At 41.0% G+C, this 12,709-nt stretch overlaps 2 protein-coding genes across 6 annotated transcripts in view; one reads left to right on the forward strand and one right to left on the reverse strand.

Annotated features, from left to right (window-relative positions):
• The window catches only part of NBR1 (NBR1 autophagy cargo receptor), a 28,328-nt gene extending 16,922 nt beyond the window's left edge, over nt 1-11,406 (reverse strand). For all 5 annotated transcript variants that reach the window (XM_065908763.1, XM_065908766.1, XM_065908765.1 and 2 more), the window contains exons 1-5: nt 11,254-11,406; nt 8,085-8,195; nt 6,811-6,873; nt 6,074-6,092; nt 5,316-5,338 (exon numbers count right to left, since the gene is read on the reverse strand). In XM_065908763.1, the coding sequence (XP_065764835.1) occupies nt 5,316-5,338; nt 6,074-6,092; nt 6,811-6,873; nt 8,085-8,186 (207 nt within the window). In that variant the 5' untranslated portion in view covers nt 8,187-8,195; nt 11,254-11,406. The remainder of the gene's footprint in view (nt 1-5,315; nt 5,339-6,073; nt 6,093-6,810; nt 6,874-8,084; nt 8,196-11,253) is intronic.
• A 915-nt stretch (nt 11,407-12,321) lies between these two features.
• BRCA1 (BRCA1 DNA repair associated) overlaps nt 12,322-12,709 on the forward strand; it is a 68,188-nt gene continuing 67,800 nt past the window's right edge. Inside the window, exon 1 of the mRNA XM_065908767.1 lies at nt 12,322-12,431. The gene's annotated coding sequence lies outside the window, so the exon portion shown is untranslated. The remainder of the gene's footprint in view (nt 12,432-12,709) is intronic.

A 12,709-nucleotide genomic window follows, 5' to 3' on the forward strand; every position in this document is an offset into this window, starting at 1 on the left:
GGCATGACTGTGGTCTAATAAAACTTTAAATATGCGGCCAGGGTGAGGTCAGCAGCAAGGTGGTGAACAAGGATTTTTGGGACATATGGCAAATGAGTTTTACCGGTACGATTCAGAAATAAGAACCTGAGACAGAGAATGTGGTGACGTAACTACCAATCATCTGTAGGCCTCTGTGGGGAAAGTTCACAAGGAAAGTTCCCTTCCTAGCAAGGGAAAACTTTACATTTTGAAGAAACTAAAAAGTCAGAAACATAGTAAGAAATTGCTATGGCAGGAGATGAAGGCTTAAACCTCACAGGAATCTCAATTCGCAGATTTATATACTGAGCATTTGAAACACCTCTTTTTAGCTAAAGAGGAAAGATTCAGGAAGCAACCTAGAAAAGTTACCAGTCCTTATCAGAACTAGAAGTTGACCATTCATTGTTAGAAGAATGAGTAGATCAACATTTGCTAGAACAATGTAATACTGGTCAGGCTTTGTCTGAACTCTGAGCTTTGAGCAGTTTCAGCCAGAAGAACAATGTAGCATAAGAGTAAACTCTCCTGTTATTCCAAAAAATATATTAATAAAAAGAAAACATCATACCAAAAAACACAGAAGAGGGGCTTCCCTGGTACAATGGATAAGAATCCGCCTGCCAATGCACAGGACACAGGTTCAATCCCTGGTCCAGGAAGATCCCACATGCCATGGGGCAACTAAGCCTGTGTGCCACAACTACCATGCCCACATCCTAGAGCCTGTGCACTGCAACAAGAGAAGCCACTGCACTGAGAAGCCTGCGCAACCAAGAGCAGCTCCCTGAAAACAGAGACAGACCCCACGCAGCAACAAAACCCCAGTGCAACCAAAAATAATTTTTAAAAAAGCACAGGAAGAATGTGAACAAGTACAAGATAACTGTGCTATTAAAGAACAAGAATTTGGAGGAAATAAGAGAAGAAGCTCTAAGGCTTTACTAAAAGGCCAGTATCATCTTTTTTTTTTTGGCTGCACCATGCAGCTGATAGATCTTAGTTCCCTAACCAGATAACCTGTGCTTTCCACAGGGAAAGCTCGGAGTCCTAACCACTGGACCACTCGGGAATTTCCACCAGTACTTTCTAGTGGAAAGGATTAAGTTATCTGTTGGCTACTGAGTTCGGGTATGTACTATCCCTCCTAACACTGAACTAAATTTGTCAACAGAAACTGAGATTGTTAAGCTATACTGAAAATAAAATGTTCAAATACTGTTTTTGTAAAAAGACATTATATCTAAATAGTTTACATGATTCCTCTTCTTCCTTTCACTTTTCATTTTTGTCCAAGCTGCAGGGGATGTGGGATCTTAGTTCCCCATCCAGGGATTGAACATGTGCCCCCTCCTTCAGAAGTATGGAGGCTTAACCACTGGACCTTCAGAAAGTCCCTCCTTTCTTTTTTTAGCTGAGGTATGGTTGATTTATAATACTACATGCTTTCAGGTATATAACCTAGTAACTCATAATTTTTAAAGATCATATTCCATTTATAGTTATGATAAAATATGATATGGCTAAATTCTCCATTCCTTGTAGCTTATTTATTTTATATATATAAGTTTGTACCTCTAAATCCTCTACCCATTTTTTGTCCTTCCCTACTGGTAACCATTAGTTTGTTTTCTGTATTGGTGAGCTTGTTTCTTTTTTGTTATAGTCACATTTTACTTTTTAGATTCCACATATATGATAACATAACAGTATTTGCCTTTCTCTTCTGATCTATTTCACAAAGCTACATCCATATTGTTGTAAATGGCAAAACTTCATTGTTTTTTATGGCTGACTAGTATTCCTGGACTTCCCTGGTGGTTCAGTGTTATCCACCTGCCCATGCAGGAGATGTTCGTTCGACCCCTGGGTCGGGAAGATCCCTTGGAGGAAATGGCAACCCACTCCAGTATTCTTGCCTGGGAAATCTAACGGACAGAGGAGCCTGAAAGGTTATGATCCATGGGGTTGCAAAAGAGCCAGGCATGACTTAGTAACTAAACAACAACTAACTGTATGGGTGTGTGTACACATCTTTATCCATTCGTTTGTTGATGGACACTTAGGCTGCTTCCATATCTAGACTACTATAAATAATGCTGCTGTGAACATTGGGTGCATACATCTTTTCAAATTAGCATCTTCATTTCCTTTGGATATATACTCAGGAGTAAAATTGCTAGGTCATACAGTAGCTGTATTTTTAGTTTCTTGAGGAACATCCAAACTGTTTTTCACAGTGGCCACATCAAATTTACATACCCACCAATAGTGTACAAGTGTTCACTTTTCTCCACAGCCCTGCCATCATTTGTTACTTGTGACCTTCCTGATGATAGCCATTTTGACAGGTGTGAGGTGATCTGTTTCTTATTTATTTACCTCTGAAGGAAGGCTGGCCTGGAGAACTGAAAGAACCTTTTAGTTGAGTGAGGTATAATACTTTTATCATTTAAATTCAGATGAAATAGTGTCCAGAAAAAATTTTAAATATTATATATATATATATTTAGAAAAGGCAGAGGAACCAGAGATCAAATTGCCAACATCTGTTGGATCATCGAAAAAGCAAGCGAGTTCCAAAAAAACATCTACTTCTGCTTTATTGACTACACCAAACCTTTGACTGTGTGGATCACAACAAACTCTGGAAAATTCTTAAAGAGATAGGAATAGCAGACCACCTGACCTACCTCCTGAGAAATCTTTATGCAGGTCAAGAAGCAACAGTCAGAACTGGATATGGAACAACAGAGAAATTGGGAAAGGAGTACGTCAAGGTGACGTACACTGTCACCCTGCTTATTTAACTTATATGCAAGAGTATATCATGCAAAATGCTGGGCTGGATGAAGCATAAGCTGGAATCACGATTGCCAGAAGTATCAATAACCTCAGATATGCAGATGAGACCACCCTTATGGCAGAAAGTGAAGAAGAACTAAAGAGCCTCTTGATGAAAGTGAAAGAGGAGAGTGAGAAACTTGACTTAAAACTCAACATTCAGAAAGCTAAGATAATGGAATCCAGTTCCATCACTTCATGGCAAAGATGGGGAAACAATGGAAACAGTGAGAGACTTTATTTTTTTGGGTTCCAAAATCACTGCAGATGGTGACTACAGCCATAAAATTAAAAGGTGCTTGCTCCTTGGAAGAAAAGCTATGACCAACCTAGACAGCATATTAAAAAGCAGAGACATTACTTTGCTGACAAAGGTCTGTGTAGTCAATGGTTTTTCCAGTAGTCATGTATAGATTTGAGAGTTGGACCATAAAGAAAGCTGAACACTGAAGAATTGATGCTTTTGAAGTGTGGTGTTAGAGAAGACTCTTGAAGAGTCCCTTGGACTGCAAGGAGATCCAACCAGTCAATCTTAAAGGAAATCAGTCCAGAATATTCATTGGAAGGACTGATGCCAAAGCTGAAACTCCAATACTTTGACCACCTGATGTGAAGAACTGACTCACTGGAAAAGACTCCGACGCTGGGAAAGATTGAAGGCAGGAGGAGAAGGGATGACAGAGGATGAGATGGTTGGATGGCATCACTGACTCGATGGACATGAGTTTGAGTAAGCTCGGGGAGTTGGTGATGGACAGGGAAACCTGGAGTGCTGCAGTCCACGGGGTCACAAAGCATTAGACATGACTGAGCAACTGAAGTGATGAGCGCATGCGTGCACACACATGGGCGCGCACGCACACACACACACACACACACACAGAGTCAGCTTACCAGGACACACACACACACACACAGAGTCAGCTTACCAGGACACACACACACACACACACACACACAGTCAGCTTACCAGGTATAGTTTACACACACACACAGAGTCAGCTTACCAGGTATAGTTTACACACACACACACACACAGAGTCAGCTTACCAGGTATAGTTTACACACACACAGAGTCAGCTTACCAGGACACACACACACACACACACACAGTCAGCTTACCAGGTATAGTTTACACACACACACACACACACACAGTCAGCTTACCAGGTATAGTTTACACACACACACACAGTCAGCTTACCAGGACACACACACACACAGTCAGCTTACCAGGTATAGTTTGTCAACTCCTATTCTAGGCCAGAAACCAAGAAGCTTTTTCTAAAACACTTGGTAGAGTCTGTGAAAAAAATTGCTCAAGAAATAACTATAATGAAACTGTGTCAAAATATAAATGTGGGATTTTAAGTATTATATAGTAATTATGTAAAAACTATGCATATAAAAGAAGTCTTGCTTCCTAGGGCAAGACAGGCTTATATAAACTGTAGACTCCTGATATCTAAGATTTCTGACTGAATGGGTAAGAGTGAACATGGGAAAGGTAGAGGAATTCTCAAGTTTTAAAAAGACTTTGTGAAACTACTGTAACTTCTGAGAATTGGGAACCAGAAAAGCTGGAAGGGTTGAAAAACAGTAAAGGGGTGTTAGGGAACATCATATGAGAACAGCTTAAAAGCAAAGAGCAAACAGGAAGATTGCATGAACTGGGGCAGAGAAAAATTACGAAGCGTGAGAAATTCTTAACACAGATGGATATTTCAACTACAAGAAACCAGGAGAGGACATGGATATCTAAAACCAATAGACTGGCTGGGAAATAAAGATTTCTCAGTAAACAGAAAAAAAAAAAAACAAGAAAAAATTGGCTAAAATTTTGAAACCAGTGGCACCCAGAACAGCAGTTTTAACCAAAAACTGGAAAGGGTAAATTCAGCTACTGATTTTAAACAAAAATCTTGCTTTTCCCTTCTTCTCTCCCTAGACCAAAAGTGATTATGGAAAATGACTTAATCTGGACTAGAAGTTCAAAAAGGATAGTCAATGAAAGGCCAGCTTAGCACACCTTAAGTAAGTGACCTTGAGGAATGCTCTAATTGATTACTGACAAACAAGAGGATATCTATAACTGCATGGTTACACCTTAAATTCTTCCACATTATAGTGTAATATTCTACAGGGAACAAAGTGAAGGAAGGAGATGAAAAGTGTGAACCAGAAAGCATCAATCCAGAGTTTTCTGAATTCTGAAATGCTAGGATGGTGGCTTCAAAATCAGCAATGAGATGTCATGATCAGAAAGAATCTTTACATTAGGATGTATCTTTAGCTGCGTGGTATGCCAAACTTAACCCAGTCTCCCTAAAAATGGGTTTTGCTGTGTTTACAGTCATTAATTTCTCCCCATGGCTAACGGAATTCAGGCTCAAGTTTTAGTCCATAAATATTTTTTAAATTATTTGAAAATAAGATGAAATAATCATTACCTTAAGTGCTTCTTCATATTCTCCTAAAAGGACAAAAACACATATTGTGATATTTTTTTTTAACCAGCCCAAAAGATTCAATTAAGCACAGTAAATTCTTACTTTTAAAAATTCTTAGCTTACAATTGTTATACACAAACAGCTACTCCCTTTTAGCTGACAAACTCCCTTCTCATGCTGTCATAAATAGAAGCTACTTGCAGATTAGTTCTCCCCCTTAAATCCTTCTCTCTTTGCTACCAGAGCCTTCCACTTACAAAAACTCAATCCAGTTCCCTTACACTAGGCGTAATGAAGCTCAGGACTCAAGGAAGTTCAAGGATAATGGTAATACTATCATTTCAGCCAGTTAAAAATATAACATTGTACCTACGGAAAATACACCCATGTTCTGAACAACCATCTTATTTATACATGGACTTTAACATATACACCAAGTCAAGGAAAAAAGCAATACCAAGATAACAAGTTAAATGTGTTGATCTGGGAAGTGTCTTTTCAAAAGATTAGTATCTTAAATATAAGAGAATCTCTCATTAAAGAGGTCCTTTGGGTCCAATCAAGGTGCCAACCTACACACAAAAACTGCTAAAAAATAAATATTTGCCATGAATCTAATGCCCCTAGGTAAATGAGTGCATTTATTCCAAATTCTACTCTTATACTGCAACAAGATTTGAGTGTAAATGGAAAGACCAACGCCCATGACCAGATTAAGATTTTTAAATAAAGCTCAATAGGTTTTCTTAGGGACTTACCTTGACTGTTGATGGATACCTGTGAGGAAAAAGCAACAGAGAATTATAAACTTCTCATCAACTGAGCAATTCAGCATATTCAGCCTCATAGGACAGATGCAAAATCTCAGGTTAGGGGTCCCACTTTTCCAGTACCTGGACTAACTGTGAATCATTAATTTTATTGTTTACCTATCACATCTACCTTTATTTCAGGTACCCTGAGAAGCAGCATGGTATAGTGGTTAGGAGCCTGGGCTCTGAAGCCAGAAAGTATGAAGTATGTATATCAGAGGGTATGAGTGGTACCCTACTCTACTACTTCCAAGCTTTTGCTCCTATGGGCAAGGTTACTAAAACTCTCTGTGCCTCAGTTTCCTCATGAGTAAAACAGAGATGATGATAATAGTGTATACACACATAGTACTGTTGTTAGTGTCACACGTTATAACCACTCAATGAGGGTTTGCCATTACCTTTTATTATTATAAAATAGCAGCTTGTGATATAGTTGAACGTAAGATCACCTGTAGTTTTAAAAGTTATCTCTCAGATTTTCTTCTTCAACGCTGCTTTCCTATTTCTGAACTCCATTTCAGATGCCACAACCTGACTTAGAACATGCAATTATCAAATATATTTAAACTCCTACACAAATGAGATAAACAGTATTCTGATATTTTTGAATACCATATCCCTCTTGAGAAATAAGATCCTTATTCTGGACACCTGGTCATGGGTACTATAATATACTTTACCTCTTCATTTTCCTCATCCAAGTATTTTATTTGAATAGTGTTCAGATCAAATGAAACTTTTACCTGCAAATAAAATGTGCACACTATATGATCAAGTTATCAAAAAGGCAGCTTGCAATAGAACCCTAGAAATCATAATATAAAGGATGGATAGGGACTGCCCTGGTGGTCCAGTAGCTAAGATTCCATGCTCCCAATGTAGGGGACCTGGGTTCGATCCCTGGTCAGGGAACTAGATCCCACATGCCGCAACTAAGAGTACATACAGGGCTGTTAATGCTGATCACTCCCAAAGAGGTTGAAATAGTGGGTGAAGGGTGAAGGGAGTGGAGGGATATTAATCTTTTCATTATATATGTTTGGATTGTTTCATTTCTTATAACAGGCACATATTATACTTTTATAATTTAAAATTTACCATAAAGAAAAAAGGCAAGTTGTCAGCTCATTTAACTAATAGGAAGAGAAAGACAGCTGTTTTTGATTTTCAGATCATTTGACAAACAAGATCTAACTTTCTGGATAACCATCTGTCCAGGCAGTATAAATAAATAGAAAGAAATCTTTCCTGGAAGACAGAGGCCTAGATCAGATCATCTTTTGAGGTCTCTCCACCATGTCTTACCATAACATGTAACCTGGTAAAAGCAGGTTTTTAACCAAAGAGTTTCATTAGACAAACAGTTACACAGGAAGTAAAACATTCACTATCGCAAATCAAACAAAAACAGAACAAAGAGCAAACCTAGAGGAGGAAAGGCACTACCAATAACAAAAGGAACAGAATGAGCTGCTGTGTGAACATGTGTGGCAGTTTTCCTGCTCAACTCTGAGACACTCATCCTCCTGACCTACCAATAAAAGCAACTGATCAGATCTTGAGACAAACAAAGGTCTTTGTATCTTTGGTGGTTCAAAACCCACAATAACCTATCTGCTCTCAATCAAGAGAACGTTAACCTGAGGCCTGGTTAGGGTGGGGCCCACGCCAATTCATTCCTTAGGCTGTATTTATAAGGAAAGAATTTCTAAGTCCTATTTCACTTAAAAAAAATAATTTTACCTTTCCTTTCTAAACTCTTCAAGACGACTTTGTTTCCTCTACCAGGTACATCTGTATGAAAACCGAACCCTTGACAAAAATTATTTTCCAAAAGGCTCAGAAATGGTAAATATGACAGACTTTACAGCTAAGAAGCATGGCTAAAAATAACTACTATGGAGGAAAATATCCCTGCTTAAAGGACAGAGAAACAAAACAAAATAACACTCACCATAGCTTCCACATCAGCCCAAGTTGTATTTTCTGGGTCAGAAACTAGAAAGCTTTGAGTTTCATTTTTAAAAGTCACATTTAGTGTAACCTGTGGTTCCATGTTGTGGGGCTAGAGAAGACAGGATGTTTGAGGGAGAGAAAACACATTAGACAGGGTTCTGTAAACTGTATAAACATTCAATCAGCTAATATCTGTGAGGACCTAATATAGGCTAGGCTAGGAGGACACAGCAGTGGATGAGAAGATAATGTCCCTGCTCTTCTGCTATTTACAGTCTAGTAGGTGGTTTAAATGGACATGAGTTTGAGTAAACTCCGGAGTTGGTGAGGGACAGGGAGGCCCAGTGTGCTGTGATTCATGGGGTCGCAAAGAGTCGGACACGACTGAGCGACTGAACTGAACTGAGGTGGTTTAAAACAAATCTCACTTCCATATGTTTGCAAAGAGAATGTAAATTTTGGTCACATTCATAGAAATCATCTAACATTTGTAAAATCCTTTGGATTTTATGAACTTTATGATGACTGCTTAATTAAACAGACACCTGCTGTTACATATCTACTAGTAGGATACCAAGATGAGTAAGAGTAGGACTCTAGCCTTGGGGAATTTATATTCCTAAAGCTTGAAGGAGATATTCTAATAAATTTCTCTTGGAAAAGATGCCTTTTCCTAAACTGAGCAACCTAGGTTCTGTATTAGATCTATTTTAACAATTTAGAGGCTGAAACACTAGCCAAGAAACTACACAGGTGTAGCATTCAACACCCTTTATTCAAGTTCATTTTTTTTTTTTTGGCAGTCTACTTTTTTCTTTTATGGAGAATTTCAAATATACATAAATGTGGAGAATATTGATGATCTAACTATAACCATCAACTCAAAGTTACCCTCATTTCACCTATACTCTTCCATCCCCCCAATATGGATTGACTATAGTCAACTAATGTTTAAAATCTATTAATGGGAAAATTTAAACCTTTACAAAAGAAAAGAGATTAATATACAATGAACGCTGAAAGACCCATCGACTGTCTTCATAATTACCATCAACTCAGGACTAATCTTGTTATAGCAATGCCTTTCCCTACCGGATTATTATTATTGTTTTTATTACTTGGCCACATCATGCCACATGCAGGATCTTAGTTCCCCAAATGGGGATCAAACCTCTGTCCCCTGCAATGGGAGCATGGAGTCTCAACCACTGGACTGCTAGGGAAGTCGTTCTACTGGATTATTTGACAGCCATCATTTTATCCATAAAATAATTGAGGGTTTTACCTCTCAAAGATAAGAATTTTACTTACAAATTGTTAAGATTGTTTTTTATGACTTTACAAAATAGTTTAAATCTAAATATAAGTTGTAATGTAAAAGAACAGCCTTTTCATGTTTCATGTTTTTTTAAAAACATATTCATCAATGAATCCTGACTAAGCACCTACAGATTCAGATTCTGCTCCAGGCACGGACACTGCAGAGGACCAAGATTAAGTCTCAGGAGTTTACAGCGAAGAAGGGAGCGAGCACAGTGGTTTAGAAAAGCTGGATTCCAGACAGTTCTGGCACATTACTAGCCATATAAGTGTGAGCAGGTCATTTAAACTCTGAGCTTCAGTTTCTGAACCTGTAAAATAAGCCTGAGATCTCCATTTTGCTAACCTCACAACACTATCTTAAGGATTAAGTAAAAATGTGTATGCTGGTTCTTTGAAAACAGTACTTAAATATGAAAGTTATTATTATATAAATCAGCCTTTAGAACCTGACATAGTGCTGTTTTCCACAGTATAATGAACTGCCCTGTGAAACAATACAACTGTGAGACTGTCATTAAAAAGGACCTTGAACTGAGAATCAGGGATTTGAGGGGTTTTTTTGTAAATCCAAACACAAACATCTCCCAACTTTTTCCATTCTCTGTCTCTACCTAGAGCCAAGAGCATTATCAAAATAGTTTCTGGCACCAATCCTGCTGACATCCAGTATCTCATTCACACAGAATGCAATTCTTGGGGTCCTTAAAATTTGGACAAAACTCCTGTCAATGCCCCACAATCATGGGCAAAAAAATCGGGGCGACTGACTAATTCACTCTGCCAAAATTCGATCTTCTAAAACACATTCTCAGTTTTCAACTTCTGAGAAACACACTTCCACACTTTTGAGAATCCAAAAGGAAGCTAACCTTCTTCCCTCTTTCTCAAATTACACAACTGGAAACAAGTTTAGATACGTTGGAACACATCCAGCTGGCTGACTAGGGAGGTGAAAACAGAAGTGGGAGATTCTAGTTTAGCTGGACTATAGCCAGGTCTTTATAAAGAGTCGCCTATTTATTTGCCTTGGATGTGAAATTCTTTCAGCAAGAGTATTGTCTTGAACTTGTGACAAAGCTGTGGTTAGTGTCCTCTGTCACTGTAATTAGTCGACTAAGTCGGGTAGCTGGGGCCTAGGCTTCCAGCTTTCATTATTAACTGGATTATATCAAATTCATGTTCCGGCTCACCTTTCCCTGGCACAAGTCAGCTTTTCCTCTAAGTCGATTTTACCAGGATCTCAAACATCCCTTTAACGAAGTTGACCTGGAACCTGAGCTTTGATTACTGTCTCCACCTGAGGCCTATCCTGGAGTTAAAATGTGTGACCTGAAAGCTGTGTGTTCAATAAAAAGGAAAAACGGGGCCCTTTCAATACCAGAGGTCCCTGAACAAGACGACTTCCTTACGAGGTTCCCCAAAAGTGGGATGAGGGGGAGTGAGGAGGCTGTGTGGGCAATGTCATCTTTTTTTTTTTTCCTTGCAGACTTCATCCTAGTCTTCCAGTTATCGTTTCCTAGCACTCCTTGTCCCCAGGAGTGTGTCACCACCCCCTGAGAACTCTCTCGTTTCCTTTGCCCAGGCCTTTTTTGTCCTGGGGAGTATTGGGGTCCTTCACCAGAAGCTAGGCGTTCTGCACCACGGACCCTCCGTCCCTCCTGTGGTATCCGCCCCCTCGGCCCCTCAGAACACGAACGGATCTCCCATCAGGTCACTGAAAGATCGGTTGTCCAAGTCACGGAAGAAGTCGCCCTTCTCCTTTGGAGGCTTCCTCCCGTAAACTTCCCCAAGTCCTCTCGGTGAGACGTGACACCACCCCTAGGTAACCGCAGTTGTTTCCTTACCAGCTTCCCGCCCCCGGGGGGCGCCTGCCGGAGGCCAATGCAAGAACCGTTCGCTGCCAGCTCTGCTGCTATTCCTGCTGGGTGAATCTAACATGGCGGACAGAGACAGGGCCTAGTCCCCAGGTTATCTGAGTTTTCGACAAGATGATTGGTTCTTACCAAGTGTCCCTCAAAACTACAGCCCCACTGATTGGTCGAAAATAAGTTGGCGGGGGCGGGGCAGGAGGAGCTTGACCCTCACAACAATAACAAACACGGGGCAAAGGGGCGGAACTGCGAGTGCGCAGCCGTGGGCCGGGACCCCGGATGATTTCCCCTTCCCAGGTAAAAAAACGCGCCCGTTGCATTTCTTTAGGTCACCGACCTTAGAGGACGACTCGCGGGGCTGGATGGGGACTGTAGTCTTACTAGGACTTGTAGGTTCTTTAGCCTATTATCCACTCTCGACATACGAAAACATAACACTCCAATCCATATCTGTTGACATGCATAAGCGCTCTGGAGCTCTTCAGTTTATCAGCTGAGTTGTCGTTAGACTCGTGTCTGCCTCCCGTATCGGAAGTTCCTCTCCATAAGACTACAGTTTCCAAGGAACACTGTGGCCAAGGCCTTTCGATCCGCAATGCATGCTGGATATCGTAGTTTTTCCCTTACAACCCTATTATTTACCTAAACTTGAAACTCCCATTGCGGCGGAAAGGGTGAGGGTGCTGGGCCTCTTCCTGCGACTGTTTTAGGCACTATCATGAGCTCCTATTCGGGATCCAGGGAGCGATCTCGACGTTAGTACGGCAATCACTGTGACGTAATAACCCTCAACTGGAAGCGTTGAAGTGAGAGGGAGGGCGCCTATTAGAAAAACTCCGGGAGAACTTGGTCTCTTCCGTCTCTTTCTAATTACGTAAAGAGGGAAAAAATGGATGACCAATCGGGAGCCCCTGAGAGACTCAGCACTTTCTGCTCCGCCCTTCGGTTACGTGTCCGGTTCTCGCGTTCTGAGAGGCTCTTGCTCGCGGCAGCAGCCGGTTTCCGTGGCAACAATAAAGCGCGGGAATTACGGATTAGTTGAAACTGCGACTGCGCGGTGTGAGCTCTCCGAACCGAGGACTGTCCCGGGGCTTTTTCAGAGAAGTGGGCCTTGGGTCCAGGAAACCCGGATCTCTTGTTCTGGGTGAAAGGTGAGAGAACCGTGGGGAAGGGAGAGCGGCCCGTGGGGTGTTCTGGGGCAGTAAACAGGTGTGGGGAGAGCCGGGGAGAGGTGACTCCTGAAGGCGAGCAAGACGGATGTTATCGGGTGGGGGGCGGGCGGAAGGTGGAACCTGAGAAGCCTAAGACGTTGAATCTGTGGAAGTCGTGGGGAGAGGGGCTGTTTGTGTGTCACGGGATCTGGGGGAGTTGCAGATGATAAGGGCGGGGGCAGGGTGTGTCCTTGGGGGAATCCTGATGGGTCCTGAGG

This window comes from Muntiacus reevesi, chromosome 18 (genome assembly GCF_963930625.1).
Source record: "Muntiacus reevesi chromosome 18, mMunRee1.1, whole genome shotgun sequence".
Lineage (NCBI taxonomy): Eukaryota > Metazoa > Chordata > Mammalia > Artiodactyla > Cervidae > Muntiacus > Muntiacus reevesi.